The sequence below is a fragment of the Empidonax traillii genome, unplaced genomic scaffold (assembly GCF_003031625.1).
Source record: "Empidonax traillii isolate 1590-97213 ecotype Southwest subspecies unplaced genomic scaffold, ASM303162v1 scaffold912:size315693, whole genome shotgun sequence".
In the NCBI taxonomy this organism is placed as follows: domain Eukaryota; kingdom Metazoa; phylum Chordata; class Aves; order Passeriformes; family Tyrannidae; genus Empidonax; species Empidonax traillii.
Window position 1 is genome coordinate 221,563 of NW_020956105.1, and position 22,985 is coordinate 244,547.

The window sequence follows — 22,985 nt, forward strand, 5'->3', positions numbered from 1 at the left end:
ATTTATATATTAATTTGTTCACTATGCTAAAAATTCAAGTCCAGCAAAATTAGAAGTGAAAGGCAATAAATAACCAAAATAGTGATTATTTACAGGTAAAAAAGAGATGACATTTGTAATAAACGATGCTAAACCAAAATGATGAAATTTTATACCTGTCTTCTGAGTGCTGGAGAATAACTATGTAGAAATTGGATGGCAATTCATCCATTATATTAAAATGTTCAACAGGAATACAGAGGTTCCTCCATGCCTGCACAACAGTACAAAAGTAGCATTATTTTCATAGATTTTATAAACCCATTCTCAGTTCTTTCATTAGAAAATTTAGAGTAATTCTGGAAATAAGGTAATAATAATGGCCAGTCTTCGTGAACGAAGAACCGGGGAAGGTCTTAACACCTTCCAGCCTGTGCATTGGATTTTTTAAGTGAGACACAGTGTGTGCGGAACTGAGCCCACCCTTTAATCCTGAGGTTCATCTGCCGGGGCCAAGCACGCTTGGACGGTGGCAGCGAGGTCCTCAGGACGTAGATGGATTGCCTTACAGGGCTAACGAGCTCCATCTGCCCCGGGGAGGGGCCCTGACTGGGAATCGAACCCGGGTCTCTGCGGTGACAGCGCCGCATCCTTAACCACTGCACCACCAGGGGCTCCCTAGGAAATAAGGTACTAGCACACACAAACACATACATACATATATATATACATATATAAATAAAAAGGCCCAAACACTCAGCAGATGTGCCAGGACAAGCAACTCTGTCCAAAGAACAGGAAACACTTCCCTTGAGGGAAGTAATCACTGGCACAGCTTGCCCAGAGAGGTTGTGGAACATCCATTCTTGGAGTATTCAGAAGCCATCTGAACACAGTCCTGGATAACTGGCTCTAGGTGGCTTTGTCTGAGCCAGGGGATTTTACAAGATGACCTTCAGAGTTTTTTCTAACCTCAACCATCCTATGATTGTGTAATTTTTGTGCAGTGCAGAAGGATGTATAAATATCAAACAAGCTAAAAATACTGTAACTTAGTCCACTCTTCGTAACAACATGACTTTTTTGGCAACTACACTATTTCTGAAGTTAAAATCAAACTATCAAATCGTACCAGAATATTAGCAAAAGAAGGGAATGGGATAATTCATAGTAATGTTTGTAAAAGTCCTTCAAAATCCTGCTAAGAACAGGCATGTCACCAACAAGTACTATATACAACTATATTTGGGTTATGTGGCACAACAGAATCACAGAATTGTTCAGGCTGGAAAAGCCCTCTGAGAGCAGAGTCCAACTGTTCCCCCAGTACTGCCAACCCACCACTGTCCCATGTCCTGTGGCTCTGTGTGCATTTATATAATATATATATAGACCTTAATAAGAAGCTTATCTCAAAGTTACCACTGAAGTAGCAGCCAGTTGCTGTTCCACACGTTTCAGAAGATCACTTGTGTTTCTGGTTTGTTTCAAATGATTCTGGAGATGCAGCAATGCTGCCAGCTGAGAGCTGCTGGTGTTGGATGTAGCTGTTAGGAGGATACTCTTCATCATCACAGACACTGAACAGCTCTGTAAAATTTTTACATTTATTTTCCCTCATGAAAATTATACAAATACATATACACACTATGTGTGTTATATATCTATGATGAAGAAAAAATCTCTTGCTTGAAAGGTGAGATGAACTAGCAAAAGCCTGCTGTTTGTGCTTCCAGGCTAATGTTAAACAGTCTGGCAATAACTTAGGAAGAGTTCTTAAATATGAATAGCTGGAATTGATTTCTTTGTCTACGTTTATCATCGAGGTTCCTGCATTTAGTCATCAGAGGTCCACATGGAATGGTAAATACCATGTTCTGAATTTGGCCTTTCAAGTAAGCTGAGTCTTTTCTGTGTTTCTGTGCCTTTACTGTGTAGCCACATCACAAATCTTAATGCACTTCTACAAAGAGCAAAATAATGGATAAGACTATGTAAACTTTTCTTTCAGCAAATAGAGCAATCCTGTCCTTTGAACCAATGCTAGCTAAGAGCTAAAACACCTTTCTTCTTTTAATTTAGCTGTCACAGAAAAAAAAAAAAAGGCAATTCAGGTTGACCTAATAAAAAATTCCAAATGAAGGCTTAATACAAACCTTTCCAGGCAGTAGTAACCGAATCATCAGCATTTTTTGCTCAGTAAAAGACATGACTACTCTTGGTTTTGGAGCCTTGATATACATTCTACTCAGCTTGTTCACTAACAAGTATGACAGGACAGCATAAATAATACAGTGTGCTGCAGGAGTACAGGAATAAAGGACTGAACCACAAAATCCAGTATTAGCTGATTCTGATACTCCACCCAGAGGTGCAGATATTTGCCAATTTAAGTGTTGACAGAGAATCAGGTGCTTTCTGCTCATCATAACTTCCCTTCAGTTGTGTTGCTACTGGCAGGAAGAAAGTAGTATGAAGTGCTTTTCTGTATTTCTGTAACAGAGATGATGGTGTAGGAACTATGTGCTACTTCCTTCCTGATGGGGGGAATATAAGCCTCAGAGCTACTCCTCATCTTCTCTGGGATGAAGGCACATTTTCACATGAATGCATCACACACCATCAAGTCATCCATGGGACCACGCTGTGCCCGTGTCAATTTGACAAACTGAATGTAAACCTTTCCTATACACTTCAAAATAATGAATGAACAGATCCAGAGAAACATTTTTAAAATTATTTCTTAGGGAAGAGTGAAACTGTATTTTGTGGTAATGTCTTCGCTTAGCTAATCAAATTATAGTAATTTATTCTTATTAAATTTTTTTCATGTCTGCAATCATCAATGCAAACATCAGGACAGATAACACAATTGTTAAAAAGCCACCAATCAAATGATCTGAACTCACCAAACACATCACATATTTGATGACCTGTGTTACGGGTTCTCACATGGAACCCTGCAAGTGTTCTGGATGACCAATTCTCAGGCTGTGCCAATACAGTTTGGTTTATGCAACTTTCACCGTTCTCTCACTGAAAAGCTGTACAAACACTGCTCCCTTACCTGATAAAGTGCCAAAAACTGGCTTGCTGAAACTGGATCAAACTGCTGAAAGCATTCAACCATTTCCAAACTAGCAGGAGTCAGTACATCAGTAATGTTCTGACTGAATGCAACCCCCATGCACTGCAGCAAAGCCTCACTGGACTGAGAAAGGTACTTCTGAGCCATCTTATGTTCCTTCTAGATGATAAAAATAAAAAGGTTTATATTAGAATTAATATTAAATATTTGTTATATGTACAGATTACTAGTGTGTTAAGGGAAAATAAGTATTGCTTTTTTATGACTAGTTTTCAGGTTTCTTTTTAAGGCATTTACTTAACACATGAACAAAATATGCAAATACAGATTAAGTATTTAGCAGACACCAACATCTGTTATACAACATTAAAAAATAAATGTTTTAACACAATACTTTCTTTTAACATAAAATGTGTACTTAGCAGAACAGACTGAATTCCAGGCATTATGAGCCATTCAGGACCAAGGATCAATACAGCTGTTTCCAGTGACAGTTACCTATATTTAATCCAAACAAACCCACAAAATCTCTTATCTCAGGTATTTACTGATTTTCCTGCCATCACAAACTGTCCATTCCCAATTTCTAGAGTGCTTTCAACTGCAGCAGTCAACAGAGATCAGCTCACTGAATTTTACCCAGGTTTTGTGGCAGAATTAATTTCTTAGTTCCCAGTCTGCAAAATGTTGTTCTCCCTTCGAAAGACATGGCTGTGAGGCAGAGAGGAAGCTGTCAGCTCTGCCAGTCCTGGATGGTATGAGCTCATCAGTGGGAAACTGCTGAGGAACTTTCTGGGAGCAAGTGGGAAAGCTCTCCTGGGAGCTCCCACATCCTGTGGGGTAGGACAGAGCGACACAGCAGGGCAGGGTTGGAAAGCTGTTTGTTGGAAGGTGTTCTGTAGATTTTTTTTCCTTTTCTAAGTTCAAGTTTGTGTTACAGATATTTCCACTGTCAGTTCAAACAGAACTGATGCATTGCCTGTTATTCCATAAAAAAGAAGCACTCAAATTCTAATGGAAGCTCATATGCTGATGTACCTTTAATTCCAGTATTTTCCTCCTGTACTTATCATTATGACATTTATTAGTCAGTAAACCACTGTCTGTCCCATCCTGTTCTCTGCATTCTGCTGAAGTCAGGGAAGATTTTCTGATGTCTGATTTAGCTTCTTCCTACCCATCACAGTAAAAAAGAAAAGAATAATTAATCATCCCACTAAGTAAGGTTGGCTTCATCTCTTTTGTGAAAGTCTATGTGAAAACGGAGTTCATCTTAATAGAAATCACTTCCTTAACTCCTTGATGGTGAGAGACTTACTAATGTCATCAGACATAAAAATATCTTAATATGTTACAATGGCAATATGGTCAACAGAAACTAAAAAGGCCCTCCCTACAACCCCTAAGATTTTAGCTTTCTAATATTTGTCCCCTATTAATTTCTTCTGAACGTTTTAATTCATCACTGAAATTATAATGTCTCAATCAACTTTCCTTTTTTTATATGGGGTTCTTACTATAACAATAACAAACAGTTTTATACAAACTTATATAGAAAAACACTGGGGCAGATAAACTGCGCACACAGGAATTAATCTAAGTGCAGAAAAGAATGCATACCATGACACTGGGCTTCCAGTAAACCTCTGAATATACAGGATTTACATCAATGGCAAGGAAATGAAGAGTTTTTCCAGTCAGATACAGGCATTTGGATTTGATGTCGGGACAGCCTTTACAGAGATTCTGTACATTTGCTAACTGAGCCAGAGTAATGTGACCCACAGTGCATTCCAGATGCTTCCAGTCCTGGCAAAATATATATTTAGGTTTTTATCTGCTCATATATACCCACACAGACAGAAATATACTTTAAAAATAATTATTTATCTATTCACATCTATTCACATACCAATATATATGTTAAACGTGATTACACTTTCAACCACAAATGAGCTGTCTTTAATACATATACAAATTCATTAACAACCGATTAAAAAAAAAAAAAAAGTTCCATGTCAGATCCATAAGCAAAGTACAATCAATGCCAAGGAAAATACGGGATAAAGGGAGGGTGACCAATAAACCATTCCCAGGATTAAAATCAGCCACTTGAGCCTCCCTTACTGCAAAAATACAGAAATGGTCTGGAGAACCTCAGTTTCCTCAGTAGTGGAAGAAGTTGTGCTATGGAAAACTTCCCTGGGAAACTTTGTAGCACCTTTTATGCAATTCATAGCACTAAATATTTTGTATTACCTGCTCTGATGCATCCTCTTCAATGATGAATGCCTGCACAATTTCATGAGATGACAACTCTCCCACTTCTTTACGCTTTTTCTCAGTAATAATAAGATGGAAAATATCCAAAAGAATTTCCACAAGATTTATTTTCCTGTTAGCTAATTGTCTCATTAATGGGATACTAATATTTGCACTCTGAAATACAAAAACAAAAGCAATGTAGAATTTTAATTTCGTGTATTTTTGCAAATTTACCTGATAAGAAGTTAGAATGTCATAAATTTTTTTTTTCTCCTGAGAAGAAACACTTTATGCTGAAGAATCTTAAACTTCTGAGGTATTTAGAGAATCAAAAATATGCCCAAGTTTATACTTTTTCTTTTGTAGCTATAAGATAAATTCCAGAATTAAATAAAATTTATAGAGGCCAAACAAATTCTCTCTTCATCCCTTTTTAAACTGTACATTCTTTTGACAAGTAATATTTCTTCCTATATTGAAACAATGCTTATCATTGCAAGAAGATAATCTCATTTGGGGCTTCCAGGAATTATCCAAGAATGAGTGAATATTACAAGTAAACTAGATGTTTTTTTCACGAGTAGGAAAAAAAAAAAGTATCTATACCTCATTATAAGCAAATAAACTCCAAACATCCTGAAACACTTCCTCAGTTTTGGATACTGCCCTCTGAGCCAGGTTGTAAGCATCTAGATAATGACCGTGTTTCTCTTTTCTGTTCCTTTCCTGCTTGGCAATCAACCTGAAAAAAAACCCACAATAAATCCAAAGGAACTAACATAAGAAAATGCTTATTTTTATGGTATAAGTACTACTGAACATAGATAATAAAAGAATGAGTCTATCAGATTGATAAAATAGATTACTTAATATAAAAAAAAAAAAAGATTAACCAAACATTGTGCAGATGTTTTTTTAAATGTTCAAACAGGAGAAGGGAACATTCACAAGCTATTTTTCCAAGGTCTTTCTCCTGGAACTGCCCTCCTGCAGTGCCAAGGAGATGTCAAGACTCAAAGAGAAGAAAGGCAGAGAATATTCCAGAGTTTGTTGTTTCCAGGAATAAAGTGGCCCAGGTACAAACCATGTCCCAGTTGTTTTACGGGGGTATCTTGGAAGCCTCTGGGATTCCAGGCACACCACGATCTGCACTTTTGCTATTGCACCAATTTCTAGAAAAACATTTCATCAGTAAGAAGGGTAAAAGTCTGTAAATACTTGGGAATGAGTGATGTGGCTGCTAAAAGACCTTTGCAGATGGCAAGTCAAAATGCTGACTTAAGAGACTTTGATACTTTGTTTTGACCTCAGAACAAAAATCACTGGTACCACCTAAAATTAACTCTGCCTTCAGTGAAAAGAATGTCTGATTGCACAGTACTTTTCTGAATACAGAACATGTGAAGAATGCAGGCAGGCATGTAACACCAATATATAAAGCCTAACAGTGTTATCTGCTCTTTTCCATCTTTAATTAGTCTACAAAATAAACAATGCACTCTGTGGACTAGTTCAACCTAAATAAAATTTTTCCATAGAGGTACAGTCTTACCTATGAATATTTGCACATTCCAGCAGTATCTCAGCGCTGCAGTTTTTATGCCCATAATGAACAAAGTCCTTATCAATTTGAACCAATTTATTGTAAGATTCCTGTAGCACATGTGGCAACTGGGCAGACTCAGCATTAATTTTCATCTGATCTTGGGCAAAATGTATCTGAATAAGTGTTTTCCTAGAAAAAAAAAATTAATTACAAGACAGCAGTCAGAAAGCACAGGCTGTGTTTGAGAACTGACACATTTCTCTGTGCTTTCCTTTAAATTATATTAAAAAAATCTATAAAAAGCCCCCTAGTTCTTAAAATGTGTGTTTTACAAAATATATTATATGAATGAAGAGACAGGTACCTGGCTTCGAGGGATGCAATCATAAAGCCCAGCTCTGCCTGCCGGCCAGGCCTCCTCAGTAACGTGGATCGGAGCACATTTACAGTGTGTCCCAGAATCTCACAAGCCTGCAGGCAACACCACAACTTTCAGAATTCTATTTTAAATGTCTGTAGATAGCATGTTCTGTGCAAAATTTAAGCTTTCTAAATGAACATTTCATGTTCATTTAGAAAGCTTAAATTTTGCACAGAACATGCTAATTATCTTTCCCCAATATTCCCCAACCTTGATAACTGTAAATAGGTCTAGAAAGTCCGAGTTATGATCACACTTAGGTATTTTGATGATCAAGTGAATGGTGCACGTACACACAGGGAGGGAAGATGGAGCCAGACTTATCTTGAAGATGAGTGAAGAACAAAAAATAGTAGAAGGTGAAGAACAAAAAATAGTAAATATGAGTTCAGTCCAAATCAAGATAATCCCTCCATACAACACAGACTTGCACACCCTATCAATACAGGGCAGATCATCACAGACACAAGATTATATTTATGCTGAAACTCTTGCAAGTTTAGGGTTGAACAGAAAATGGATATTTTAATGTCATAGGTCAAACAGGAAAAGTCTTTTCTAAAATATATATATATATATTATAGTAGTATCTTCCAGGATCCAGAAACAGTATTTGTAAAAGTATTTGGAATACATGAATAGGAAAAGCATACCAGGAAATAACATTGGAAGGTGTAATTTTTAATAATTATGGAAAATAAATACACCAGTGTTAACAGAGCTGTCTGAACACAAAAGCATTCTAATCAAGAGAACAGATCTCTGGGATTTTGTCACACATGCTACACTATAACTGCTCTTATTTCAGTAGAAGGACATAGAGAGATTAGGATATAAGAACATCCTAAACTTCTGTGGGTAAAATCTCATTCCTAGTGGTCTGCATGTGTTTGGAATCTGTAACTACCGTTTGTTGAACATACAGAGAAAACAACATTAACTGCATTTAACATCTGATTTTGCTTTTATTGAAATAAAAAGGTTGTAATATTTCACTGAAAAGGACCATTGCTGAAAAAACCCCAAACCACAACCACCAAACCAAAAAACTTTCTTACCATGCTCTGTTTTCCTTCCCCCTCTTCCTCTAGAATTGCTTCTATCAGACTAAGGGTACTGTTGTACCAGAAGTGCTCATTTCCTCCCACAAGCTGGGCTTTCTCCAGGAGTGCTTTAGCTTGTCTGTGGTTCCTTTCCAGGTTGGCCAACACAGCCAGTAAGTACAAGCACCTTGACACATCAGACAGGGCCCCCAATTCCTACACGGAAAGATATGGGATCTATAAAACAAAATCCACTACTGCTACTCATATGTGTCTGTATTTTAAACTTAGAGAAATAAAAAAATGAATGGTATTTCTCCAAGTAGCTGTTGAATTTCTTAGTTACACCTTACATGAATTTTTTTTCCAAAACCATAAAGTGTCTACTTTAGATGAAGAACTTCAAATCTCCTTTACATTTCTTTATGTTCTCCCATATTCTACCCCACAAGTAAAATAAGCTATTTTTCTGCTATTGTTTAGTATGTATAAATCTGCTAGTGGTTTGCCAGCATCTGATGAAGAAATGTGGTGATGTAAGATGTTTTTGTGAACTGGTATGTAGATACATTAGAGATCCAGTGACCTCACAACAGTTATAAGCTATATAACCAGCAGTATATAAGGGACAAATACAGTGTAAGATTTGTATGCTAGCACACAGACATACAGGGTACTAGTAAGAAATCATATCATTAAAATTACTGCCCACCCTAAGGTATTCTGAACTTTTCTCTACATACAATACTTAATTAATGCTTTAAAAAGAGGCATGTATTATTAGTGAATATTATTCATATATTATTGTTCAAAGTATTCATGACTATGCTAAACATACATAGGTGGTTTTTACTGACATGAGAAGTATTATTACACAAAATAACGGATAACAACTACTTTTTTTTTGGAAGTAAATAAATACTTTTATTTACTGCTGCAATAATTATGTTTCAGTACCTTGTATAAGGAAGCAAAGTGCTGTAGTGGAGAGTGGTGGATATAGGGAAAAAGATCTGAAATGTAAACCCTTGACAGGATGCAGGTTTGTTTGGTGGAACACATGGACACTTTTTCAGATCTGCCAGAATTCTAAGGCATAATTTCAGTTTTACCAAAACACATAGCAGTAAAACCACAATGAAGTTCAAAATGAAATAAGTAGACTTTCAAACAATGAAAAAGTTGAGAGGATGGATCTGAAACCCTCTCTCTGCTCTGAGCAAACCTTGAACATCCTCCACCTATTCAAACAAACCTGTCTGTGTCCTTCAAGGCCGCTGCAAAGCAGACAGAGATGCTAACACTGCTCCACAGATTTAAATAACCTTCAGGTAACTCCCATGAAGTTGGACTGAGATGCCATATATTTAAATGTATGTACTATACATGTAGAAAGTCAAAATGACATCAGTTTGGGGTGGGGGGAGAATGTTTATTTTTGTAGTATGATTATTGTTATGAGGAATAACTGCATCAAAATTAACGTTTTTTTCTCCATGTTTTATTAATGTTTCTTTTTCCATTGAGTTTTTATTGTACCTGAGTTGCAGCATGGGCCTCTGCAAGCAGAAGTCTTGCTGGTTGATACAAGCCAAGCTGGATGAGTACATCAGCTTTTTCAATCCACAGGGAAGGGAAAGAAAGTGCACTTAGTCCTTTTCCTGTTGCTGCATTTAACTCAAAAACCTGAAAAACAACAAAAGTATCACACCATCATAAATGTCAAAACTAATCTAGATGGAATAAAAATTGTTATTATCTATTGTATCCCACAGTCCAGCTCTATGTTCCAACTTGGAAATTCAATGTTATATTACAGGAAAAAACAGGTTTATTGCGAGATTGGAATTCTCCAATCCTCAAAAGACATCCAACTAGTAAGCATATACTATTAAAACTAATTTTAGAACAGATTAACTACTTCAGATATGCTACTGTCACAAAAAAAGTTGATTCTTGGCATTTTACATGCAAAGAATGGAAAAAAAAAAACATAAAAAGAGAGTAAAATGGTATGACAAAAGTAAGGACAGAATTGCCATAATAAAGAGCAAAGTGGAGCAAAGCTTTAAAAAAATCAGTGAGGCAATTATCTTCCTAAAGAAGAGACAGTACAGACAGAGCTGAAATATTTGCATGCCTTTAAAACAGTATGTAAGAGGAAGCAAAAGAGATTGTGGTGATGTAGAGGAGAGAGAAAGAAGAGAAAAAATGAGAAAAAGAGTGAATACAGTGTCTTTTTTGCTTCTCAGTCTTTTCCTCTGGTTTGCATTAATCCCAAAATCCATTTATGGGAAAGCAGTTTTACTTTGTATGAATAGAGATTCCACTCTTGTTCTTCCTCAATATAAATAATGTGCCAGGCAATCCCAGCTCAGCTTCAGCTGATGCCTGCCAGCAGAATTTAAGTAGCATTCCTTTTTTATCATTTTTGTGTTCATGTATTTCTCTAGTATTACCTAAAAAAAAAAAAACCCAGCAAGTGTATTTTTAAAAAATGAAGAGCAATTTAGTACAGAAACTGAAGTAGAAATAAAAACCTTTTCACTTGAATTAAGGATATTCTCATCCCTACGAACATTCAGCTCAGCATTTCCAAAAGATGGTTTTCTTTCTTCTGTATGTGCAGTTTTTGATTTTTTTAATGCAATCTCTTGCCTACACCTAAATCACAAGAAAGAAAAAATAAATTCAATCCTATTTTAAAAACATCTCAAAGAAGTATTGGTGTGTTAGGAATCTTCACCACATACTCATTCTGTGGACAGACACACAACATTCATGCACAGAATTTTTGTGTTCAGAGATCAAGTTTTTTAATATTTCTCCCCCAACAGCACTTATCAACAGTAGAGGAAAAAGTCCCAACTAAATACAACCTCTGCAGTGAAAATACATACATTGCTTGTTCCAAGTCACTAATATGTGTTTCTCCAGCAGCTCTCTCATGATACACAGATGCCTGACTCAGTTTTAAATCTGAACATATCAGGGCAATTCTAAAAAGAAAAAGAAAAAATTGTCAAGAAACAATCAAAATCCTTCATATATTACATTATATAAACTCACTGTATATAAAGAGCACACATTCTACATTTGTCAATCCTGCCTTCTCAAGTCTTGGTTAATACTGGCAATAAGACTGTAAATAAAAACAACAGAATTGCTGTAGCTGGAATTACCTATTGACAGAGGTCATCGAATCCCTAATCATAGAGAGGCATCAAGTCACAGATAAAAATAAAATACCATGAAATAAAAACAAATCTTGAGGAGTCAACAAAAAAATTTGTCTGGCAAATCTTGGCTGAAAATAATTCCCTATCAGTAAATTCCTTTTAGTCTTGTAAGACAGTAAGTCAGTAATAAATTGGCAGTACAGATAAACACATATATTTGTATATATGAATATTTATCTATTCTGTTCTGTGGGCTCAGTTTCAAGCATTTTAAATATACATTAAGTGGCATTTTGCAAATGGTCAGAAAATAAGCAAACAATTATTGCTTGTAAATGTAACTTATTAAGCAAACATTATTAAATAAACACAATAAGGTGTTTAACTAAAACAACTAAAATTTTCTATTGCATGCATATTAAATATTTTTGAATAAAAACTTTTAGGGGTGATCATCCATAAAAAAATAACATCCTTTTGGTCACAAAAATATCCATAAAATGCACTTATTAGGGAAACTTTGGTATGCCCTTCAGCTAGAGACAAGATATTTTTGTTGCAAGAAGAGAGCATGCTTTGGAGTACTTAATGGACAATACTTTTCTTGGAACTCTCTTGGACTTTGTTTTTTTCAGTTAGGTGACAATAAGTCATTTCAAAAATTATTCACATGGAAGTGGCCTGGCTTCATATTCTTGTACACTTTCCATGTGGAGATGATGTTTAGTAACAGATAAACTTAGTGGCTTTTAATTCCACAAACTGAGTCATCAAAATTCTAATAAAATGCATTAAAAAAGAAATTAAACAAAACCCCACTACAAATATGACACAGTTAGTCACAAAAAGCCTTGTTACTGTTTAGTGAAATGTTAATGGATGGTCCACTCCATTCAGTTTCTCTTCTATTTAAAATAAATAAAGGATACAAACCGAAGGTGATAGAGATCAGACAGACTTCTACATTCCACAACTTCACTAGCAATAACTTCAGCTAGCTGAAAGATGGGAAGAATCAAGTGGGGGCAAAAAATCTTCTGTAGTTCTTTAGATAAAAGGTCCATAAAATACAAAGTGCAAGTCTGAAAAGAAATTTTTATTTCATTCAATCAGTATAAACATAATTTTGCAGAAAATAACTTTTAAATTAATGACTACATTTTCAGTTCCAAAATAAACCCCCAAAAATCCAAATAAACTTTCAAGCTGCAAGGGCAACAAGGTACAGAGAAAGCAAACAAATTTATTCTGTGAGTTGAGTGCATTTCATGCAAGGGACAGACTAACACTTTCTGAAGTATTAATGACTCTTATGACACAGAAGTATTTTGGACAGATCTCTGAACATACACAGACATAAAAACTAAAATGCAACATAGTTTTCTGGTACTCATTTTCCCCTAAATAACAAATGATCTAGAATTTTGAGGAGTATACTTACAGGTTTGGGGAAATTATCCCAGTTAATACCATAGCTATTTGTATTCTCTTTAAAAGCATCTCTGATTTCACTGGGACAGTCATACAGGGCCCATTCTTCCACATTTGCTGGTAGGGTATCAACTTTAGGCTTCTCTTTTTCAACAAAAACATCAGACTATAATAAAAACCAAGAGCAGTTATGAGGTCAAATTAACAATCTTGTTGGTACGAACACATTTGTATAATATCCTTTGAATCCTTTATTGGATTTGGTGTTTTTTTTTTTTTTTTTTGGATCCCTGAACAATGGGGTTTACAAAACAGTAGAATCTTGAACAATGCAACAATTCACACAAAAGAAAAAGTATTTCTAAATTCCTGACCTGTAAAGTCTGTGTGATCAAATGTGAAGCTATGATACACAGACTCACAGAGAAATTCTTCAGAGGTTGTGAGACTCTGTCCAGGAAAGCATCTAAATTATTTACCACATGAACCCAGGGAAACATCTCTCAGAAAGAGAGGATTGTTTTTATGTCACAGAAAAGTGGGTCTTACTTGTTTCTTTTTGCCCTTCTCTTTTTTAGTAGGAGATTTTGACTGCAATTTCTCAGGATTTGTAAGTTGTAAAGACCTTGATGATGCTTTTCTAATACGTCCTGATGCTGGCAATGATACCTAGACAATCAAATAATTACAGTTAATTATTTTCAACTTGCAATAATAATGTCACTTTCTAGTAACAGTTATTATCCATCTGCAGTTGTTAACAATTGTCACAGATCCTGTTCTGTTTGAATAAGTTTTCTTCAGAAAACAACCATTTCAGAGACTCCTGCTTGCTGTATTATTTGGACAAGCATTTAGGATGATCATGCCAATGTAATTAAACAGAATTGTCAAAAATTGCATCATCCCTGTATTAAACTCTATAAACCTCTGTAGCTGCAAATTCAGTTCTTTTGTTTTAAACTGCTAGTCTAGATAACTTCATGTTCTACAAGGAACGGATTTCATACAAAAGTAATCTGCAAGACTGAAAAGAGCAATTTTGTCCTCCTTCTGGATTAGTTTTCTACAATGCTACTAATGAATGTTATAGAAATTTCTTAATATTTAAGCATAAGAAAGAATTGAAAATTTCCCTGTGCATGTAATAGCACAGCTCTGATCTTACCTAAAATAAAAAACAAACAAACAAACAAACCAACCACATTCATTTCAGAAAATGTATATGTTTTGCTGGAGGAAGAATCAAGAATAAAATACAAAATATGAATCAAAAACTAATGCTGGATGCTGCACAAAACATGAAAATTTCAAATTAAAGATAACATGTCTTTTAAAAAGTCAAAGCAGATGATTTGGCTTTGATTATTCAGGTTCTCAGAGAACATTTTTACATTCTCTACTGTTATTTATGGAGTCCTAACACTTCAGAGAGCCTGCTTTAGAAACAGATGTCAGCAATCAAGTCTGCTTCACTTTGTACTCCCAAAACAAGGTGTCCTGGAGTACTTTAATTCCTTTCATGCCACATGGCTATTCTTTTTCTCACAATACTGTTCAGCTATAAATATGATTCTTAGAATTACTGTTACTGTCCTACGATTGGCACTGACAGAAGCACCAGCTCTTTTAGTTTTAGTTTTAACAGCTTCTTCAAACAGCAGTACTCCCTTCAGATCATTTTTCCTCTAGTAAGACACTCAGTCAAGTGCAGTATATTGTGCTTGTGTAAATCTGAAAACATCAATATTCAATTTTTATTTTTCAAATTCCCATCTTCCGTCACATTAAACTGATCTCACAATGAAAACTCGACCATAATTACCACAATTAAGTGGTAACACATTGCAGACTTTTACATCTAACTGGAATAAAACTATGCACAAGCTATACCTTACCGATCTAGTTGATCTGTCCCAACTAAGACCCTTTCTATAATGATTTGCTGCATTACTATTATCAAGTATATATTTAGTCCCTTCAAAGATTTACTGTATTTAACGTATAATTGTTTTCCTATGACTGCTGCTGTGATTCTGAATATAACTTGTTATATCTATGAGAAATGAAATAGATTTCTTTAATTTGGAATGCTGTAAAAATGAGAAAGGAATTGGAGAAATTAACGGGGGAACACAATCCTTTCAGTCACATGACAGCCCCTCTGATTGAATTTTGTGAAGGTCCATCTGAAATCATTTCAGAATTGCCAGCAATGTCTTCAGCCCATATTCTGCCACTCCTGAGATTCTTTATTATTAAAAATACACAAGTTTAGAACCTATCGCACAAAACATACGACTGTACTCCAGAGAAACACTGGGCCACTGCTTTTATCCCTCCTGTCTCTTCCTTATTTTCCCAAGAGAAAGGATTTTCTTGTGTAATCCCAAAAGCTGAGAAAATACACTAATGACACCACAAAATCGAAAACTCTAAAGACACATTTAAAACATCAAAAGAGTGGCTGGTATCACAATTACATGAGAAAACCTGAAACAGTGACCACAAACCCAACCCAACATCTGATCTCCCCCGGCCTCACCTGCCAGATCCGGACGATGCAGGCACACGCCAGCAAACAGTGCTGCTGATGGTAAGGGGAGCCAGAACCAGAAATTACAGCCAGTAATGTCTGTGCTCTGAACAAAGCTTCCAACTGTTTGATATTGCTCAAATCTTCCAAATTAATTTGGGGCACGGTATCGTTTGCTCCACTGTTTATCTTACTATTTTCCGTAGGTAAAAATTCTGCTTCAGCCATTTTTTCTATTAAAAAAAAAAAAAAAGCTCACAATGGCAGCATTGCAAAAATAGATTCAAAAGTTAAAATTTCTGAATTGAAAATAAATATTAAGGGGAAAAAAAGAAAAATGGAAATCCATCTACTGAAGAAGTTCTTACATGATGCAGTGCTACTTGTACTGTGCTTTCAATCAGTAATTTAACATTTATGTTTATTAAATGATGTAAGCCTGACAGAGAAATGAAATCCACATAAGCTTGGACCAGATGATCTTTTGAGGTTGCTTCTAACCTGAGCTCTTCTATATCTGAATCTAGTTTTCCTGATTATATTATTTCAGTTTCCATTAAAAGCTTTGTAAAAACTTTCTTGGAACTTAAGTGGTGTAAGAAGGCCAGTGATCACAAGCAACCAGGTGAAACTGGATGGGAAGATCATTACAGAACTAATACAAAGTTTAAATCACCATAGGACTGTAAAAAAAAAACCAACAAAACCACTAACAGAAAAGTATGAACAGAATATTGCTACTGTGACTTCAATCAAATGTGTAATACTGGAGACACTGCACATTTCTCTTTCTCAATGCAAACACCAGAAGTACTGGTCTGAATGATTTCATCTGTCCACACAAAAATAAGAGCATTGCAGATGTTCATCGGCGCCACACAGGACAGTGTTCCAGAAAGCACACTTCCCTTTGAAAGTCAGTTTTGAAAAACCAATGCTAAGAAAGCTGACAAAGTCAGTCAAGAGAAATGAACTTAGGTACCCAAAAAAATCTTGGCACAGAAACTGTTTCCTGCAGTTCCATCTGGCCCTCCATGAAGATGTATTTGCAACAAACTGCCCAGCACTGCTTTCTGGAAGCGTCTCACATCTCAGGAACCCCCCAGATCAGGTGGGAGTAGTATTTTACTGCACCAACAGACTGAGGGGAGGTCCCCATGGCACAGCAGAGAACCCACAGATAACTGAAACAGCACTGACTAAAGACAGTGAATGTAAGAGAAAATACAGGCATGCTGGTGCCATTCTTTGTGATAACTAAGCTGTAAATTTAAAATGCCCCTTGCATTTGCTGCTGAGAAATTCCTCTGGAGGAGAAACACCTATTACATACCTTCCTCTTGTGAGGACTGCATAGGGAATTTCATACGTAGCAGGAGATCTACTGCCCAGTGTAGAGGTTTAACAGCATCGCTGAGGGGAAACTGATTACAATACAACCATTCAGCAAATTCCATCAGGTAATCAACGCTCTGCAATTCATCTTCTTGTTTCTATAAAAGTATTAAAGGAAAAGTTAATTTATATTTGTTAATGTAAACCTTCAAAATCATATTCTAAAGTTTAATGTAGTCTGAACAGAAGCAAAAAAAACCCTCACAAAGTTCTGTACCTCACACAGCTTGCAATCTCATGAATCACTTGAGAAACATCCTTCCATCAGCACGGAAACAAACAGCAAGAACTGACAAACCTGTGAAGCACTGATTGCATTTTGGAAACAGCTCAACTGTCCAGCAGTACTTCTGGAGACTGTGGCCAAGTGACGCCACATTTGTGGTAAATACTCTTCATTTTCACGACTGATTTTCTGAATGGCCACCATAAAACTGCATCCCAATCCTGCCCTCACTGTGGCCATGTGTTTGAAAATCAGGCTAGAAAAAGAACCAACAAATTATAAATTACTTGCACCTGCACGTGCCAAGTAACTTTGTGAATAAGACAGGTGTATAAGTTCATCTCAGTATAGTACAAAGATGTAAAGCTTGTAAACTCTCATAAAAGGGCATAAAACCCTGAACCCAGATCAGATTATGTAAACAGAACTCTGGGTAATTCAGTTTTCATTTCATGCAAATGGCTTTGCAGTTAGGAAAATTAAAGCTTGTGCTATATAGCCATATTTCATGCATCAATTTCCTTGGAAAGTAAGATACTACTTATCTACAAGTTTTAAAAAATTAAAATTACAAATACTAACAGATTAATGACAGGAAGCACTGCCTATGCATGTCTTTTTCATTGAAAAGACACAACAGTGTTTTCTGCTGTAAGAACAGACAGGCTGATAAAAAGCAGTAATATTTTCCCAATGTAAAAGAAAAAAATACTCAAGAGTTTTATACTTCTCAAGAATCAAGGTGCTTAATTTAATAAAAATAAGTTGACCAACTTACAGCTTGTGTCTTGTCTGAGGTAAAACTTGATTAGCTTCATCCAGGACTTTTAGTGCTGTCTCCCAGTCAGTTTTATCAGCGTATATGTGGAATAATAACCCATATAAGGAGATTCTTAACGTCAGATCTTCCTCAGCACCTTTGAAGTATATTCAAATGATTTATTAATACACTGCAGAATTAGAATAATGGTATTACAAAATACTGGAGTTTCTTTTATTACCAGATCAAAAAAAAGGAAGAACATGCCTGGGAGAAAACATTCAACTGATGACCCAATACTTTGAAAATCCTTTGTAATCCACTGATGCAAAGGCCACATGGCTTTCTCTTCCTAAAGAGACATAAAAAAAAAAAAAAAAAAAGGAAAAAAGAAAAAAGAAAAGCCCTTTATCTTTCAGTTATATCTTTAAGGATTATTGAACTTCTGTTTCATCTGTAAACCAATCCACACAATTAATAGGAACTAATAACCTGCAACTTAAATAGCTGCTTGAGCACATGAAAGTCACAGGCATTTCTCCAGAGTGAATCCTATAATGGAAACTCAGTACAACAATAACCAGACTCAGTAATATTCAACCAGTTACACTGATTAACTAACATGAAATCTTGAAGCACTCTCAGAGACTCAGAGCAGCTGAGGCTGGCAGAGACCCTCTGGAGCTCCCTGACCTACACTCCTGCTCCAGGTTTTACCTGTGAAAATCTGACTATCATAACTCTCACCCAAAGGTAGGAGACTTGTTAACTGTTTTGCTCTGCTCTACAGCAGAGTTTTCCATCTTCATAGATAAAACTCATCATCCTGTTTCAAAAACAGATCCATATATGACATGCTGACCATAAAGGATGATGCTAATAAGTTAACTGAGCTACAGCCACAACCTTTGGATAAGTATGACATTAGCATCATCAAAGATTGATCAGATTTGATCAAAACAGCATTTACTTCCATAAAAGCACAAAGTATGACTGATTTTGTGCCCTTTTGCAATGGAGTGACCCCATCAGTGGACAAGGAAAGGATCATGGATGTCATGCACCTGGATTTCTGTGAGGCCTTTGATACAGAGCCCCACAGCCTTGTTGCTGCTGAATTGGACAGACAGAGGATTGCTGGATGGACTGTTAGATGGATAAGGAAGTGGTTGGATGGCTGCACCCAAAGAGTTCCAGTCACTGGCTCAGTGTCAAAGAGGAAACCAGTAACACGTGGTATCCCCCACAGGTTCTTACTGGGACCAGTACTGGTTAGTTCATCGCTGACATTGTCAAGGGGGGTGAGAGCACTCTCAGCAAATCTGCTGGTGACGCCAAGGCAAGTGGTGGGTTCACTGACTAGATGGAAGGGATGTCACCCAGAGGGACCCTGATAGCCCTCACCAGTGGGCCCAAGGAACCTGGTGAAGTTCAACAAGGTCCTGCACCTGAGTCAGGGCAAACCCCACTATCAGAGCAGACCAGGGAATGAACGGAGAGCAGTCCTGCGGTGAAGGATTTGGGGGTACTGGTGGATGAAAATCTGGTAACTCCAGAAACAATCAAATATTGAACACTCTGTTTGTAGAAAATATTTTTCTTAACTATTATCTGGAGTTATTCACTTCTAACTCATAAGAATTACTAACATTTTCAGACATAAAAGATCTATGCTACCTATAATTGTAAACTGTCATTATCTACAATAAAGTTTTGCTTTTTACTGCAACTTACTAAGGATTCACACTGAAAACACTCTGTGGCGGTGAGTTAACTATATACACATAATTCCTTTTTATTGGTTTTAAATATATCCCTAGAAATAAATGAAACTTTAGGACTGTGCTTATGCGCAGTTGCTGTTACGTATCTAAACACTCTTAAAGTTCCACTGAGCTTCCAACCTTCACTGTGCTTCCAAGTACACAGTTTCTACACACCCAGAATAAGAAGAGCAGTCATCATCTCTGATTATTTTTGATTTATATATGGTTTGAGGAAAAATCAATATGAAGTTTTCTATCCTTGTACTACACTGCTTGGTGATCTAAGATGCAGACCACTTGTACCATTTGTACCACTGGGCTTGGATGTGAAGTCATCAACAATCCCCTCAAGCTCTAATTGAAATTGTGACCATGGAAATGCACAGGAAAACTCACATGGACTTCACTGACATGTAAATCAAATCTAGAAGGAGAAATGGATCAGCTCCATGGAGTTCTGAAGTAAGAAAAGTTGTAAAAGTGTATGGATGTTTCAGTGTGCAGAAGAAAGTCCACACAGTGAGATGTGTTACACAACACAAATTACCTACATGTTGCTTCAGGGGGATTACATTTTTGGATTACACACGCTGTTCATAACCAACAAGTATTTAATTTTATCACAGACTCCTAGCACAGTCTAAATTATAACTTCTTCCTACTGCCAAAGTGCTAAATAGTCTGTTAATAACCTGAAGATATGAGAAGTAAAAATTCCTTTTGCACACAGAAGAAATCTGAGTCTGCGGGTAGGGGGAAATTTTAATTTAGTAACATTTTTTTTCTGAGTTATTGTTTTAGCATCTATTATCATACTTCCTGAAAGTGACTTTTTTTTCCCTGGATTTTCAGTATTTTCTAAACACTCTCTTCTGCAAGTTTCGCAAAGTAAAACCCTACAGTGAAAATCAGAGAGCAAATTACTTTGCAGAAAACTGTTGTGAGTTTGACAATTGCCTAAAACCATAAGAACCATCAAATGCAATAAAGGAGCATGTGAGTCCCTGAATGTGTAACGTGTGGTATGTGAATGCAGCTAAGAAACCATAAATGTGTTTATGGCAAAGAAGTTTCTTTCCCCTTTTAGGAAAGGTACATTGAAGTTTCTTTACTATCAGCACCAATCACTAAACACAGGCACAGTTAACAATACTTATTAGTAATTCTTACCTCTTTATTTTTAGATTCTGCTTTAATTATACTCTTAAGAATTATTTCAGTAGGTTCTTTAAGACGTTCTCTGTCATGTGGAGAGCCCAGCAAAGGTAAACATGCATTCCAGAAGTGTCTGGCTGCAAACATTACGAAGGAATAATTTCCTGCTTCACCTGCATACCTGAAGAAAGAGAAATACAGCTCAATGAGGGTAAACAATCCTACTTTAGCCAAAATAAGGGATTTTATTTCTACAAATATTGGGGTTTACCTGATCTACACACCACCATGTGTAATCTCAGCACGGAGGAGTTAGCATATGAGGTTCACACAAAAGCTATTTTCCATTTTTATATACAAAACACCTTCACACACTCAGAAGCAGCAAGAAGTATCATATTAATGACTTTATGGTATTTCTGTATAATTTTAGATCAAGAGCATTCATTAAAAAATAGTAGAAATCTACTTAAGATGTTGCCATTGGAACAACATACTTTTTTGGCTTCCTATTATGTTAATTTCTCATTCTAAAAAACATTAAAAAATAGAACAAAACAATTATTAGCATGCCATGGATTTTGCTTATCATAGTACCACTGTAACACATGAACGTGCCCCAAGGAGTCTGGACTAGATCCTTTCTGAGGTCCTGCCAACCACGCTCTCCTACAATTCTATGACACCACAAGATCAGCTACGTGGAAAGGAGTTGATAAATTTACTGAAGTGTAAAAGTTTCTCAAATCCTTTGTTAAACATTTCAACTCACAACTATTTTGCTTTTTATCAGTGGTGGGAGAAAACATGCCGATCCCCGAATCTGTAATCAAATTTTAAATCTGTTTTGTACTAATCTTCTCTCAAAATAAAACATACCTGGCACTCTGAGCAAAGGCATTTGATGCTGCTACACGCAGATGTTTTCTTCCAGCCAACTTTTCCATTATGCTCTGTCCTTGCATCCAGGCAGTAATGCTTAACATTTCTTGTTTCACTCTGTTACTTGGCCTGCATAAAGGCAAATACTTCAAGAGGTGCTAAGTCTTCCAGTCTAAGACCATCCCATTTCCTATTAATGATGTTTTCAAGTTTCTACCATATAGATGCCCCTTGCTTTGGAAGTTACGAATGCTTCTACTGAGTTTTCTTTTAAAATCAGGACACATTTCAAAAACTGGACATTTTGTAAACTTACCGAATAAAATATCTTTTTCATGCCTCTAATGAATATAACTGTGAAATCAAATGTAAAAAACTATTATCTGTATTTAGCAAGAGAAGGAAATAGATTTGTAGTTCTCTTCCCATGTTTCACTATTGTACATCAAACAAAATATTAGTCCAAAAGTGAACTTACACAGTAAGCAATTAAAAAACAGAAATCAGGAAAATTAGATGATTTTTGATAGTTTCTTTTGGAATTTGTAATGCTTATGTCTGGTAAATTACGCACAGAGCCCTGGAGAAATTGATATGAATCTTATTCTGCTACATTTAAAAGAAAACAATGTAGGTTGCAATGCTACAATTAATCAGTTAAAAATTAATAACTAAATAAATTTGATACCTTTGGTTAACAGTGACTTTGTAAGAAAAGAAGAAATACAATTTCCAGGATTTTTTTAAGGTCTTAGTTACAAACTCAGCCACGACCAGACATGCACATTCCAGCTGCTCCGTTCTATCTACCCTGTGTGAGAATCGACAGCCACGGTCTGTGTGCACCAGAGGGCACCAGTGCCCACAGCACAGCTCGGCAACACCGTCAAAATCCACCTCTCCATCCCCTGGCTGTGCTTTACCGGGAAACACTGAGCCTCTCTTCCCTTTCTGGAAACAGCACTGACAGTGCACGACTACATTTCTTTGTCAAAGAACAAAACGTTTAATGATTCATTACTTTGCAGATTGCTGGATGTGCAGCAGGTATACTTTAAATTTCTGTGAAGTTCTGAAACTATGTATTTCACATTAAGATATCTTACTTGGTTTTACATGTTTGTTTTTTTTTTTTTCCCCAGGCAGAAACCCACGATTTTCAAAGAGCAGAACACTGTTTTTAAAAGAGAAATTATTTTGCAGAGAAAAAACCTAATAACATATTGTATCCAAACTTTCACATGTTTATTTCAGGCTTCCTACATTCCAAAAAATTGCTTCTAAATGGAGTTGACTCTCTCCTCTTCTGATAA

At 36.2% G+C, this 22,985-nt stretch overlaps 1 protein-coding gene across 1 annotated transcript in view; it reads right to left on the minus strand.

Annotated features, from left to right (window-relative positions):
• The window catches only part of CFAP46 (cilia and flagella associated protein 46), a 65,048-nt gene that overhangs the window by 12,939 nt on the left and 29,124 nt on the right, over window positions 1-22,985 (minus strand). The window contains exons 26-46 of the mRNA XM_027902825.1: window positions 18,137-18,221; window positions 17,888-18,026; window positions 17,182-17,365; window positions 16,822-16,981; window positions 15,498-15,721; window positions 13,502-13,621; window positions 12,963-13,118; window positions 12,455-12,603; window positions 11,243-11,341; window positions 10,883-11,006; window positions 9,882-10,028; window positions 8,358-8,558; window positions 7,243-7,349; window positions 6,885-7,067; window positions 5,939-6,074; window positions 5,327-5,506; window positions 4,688-4,876; window positions 4,106-4,240; window positions 3,047-3,226; window positions 1,402-1,569; window positions 156-253 (exon numbers count right to left, since the gene is read on the minus strand). Of these exons, the coding sequence (XP_027758626.1) occupies window positions 156-253; window positions 1,402-1,569; window positions 3,047-3,226; window positions 4,106-4,240; window positions 4,688-4,876; window positions 5,327-5,506; window positions 5,939-6,074; window positions 6,885-7,067; window positions 7,243-7,349; window positions 8,358-8,558; window positions 9,882-10,028; window positions 10,883-11,006; window positions 11,243-11,341; window positions 12,455-12,603; window positions 12,963-13,118; window positions 13,502-13,621; window positions 15,498-15,721; window positions 16,822-16,981; window positions 17,182-17,365; window positions 17,888-18,026; window positions 18,137-18,221 (3,164 nt within the window). The remainder of the gene's footprint in view (window positions 1-155; window positions 254-1,401; window positions 1,570-3,046; window positions 3,227-4,105; window positions 4,241-4,687; window positions 4,877-5,326; window positions 5,507-5,938; window positions 6,075-6,884; window positions 7,068-7,242; window positions 7,350-8,357; window positions 8,559-9,881; window positions 10,029-10,882; window positions 11,007-11,242; window positions 11,342-12,454; window positions 12,604-12,962; window positions 13,119-13,501; window positions 13,622-15,497; window positions 15,722-16,821; window positions 16,982-17,181; window positions 17,366-17,887; window positions 18,027-18,136; window positions 18,222-22,985) is intronic.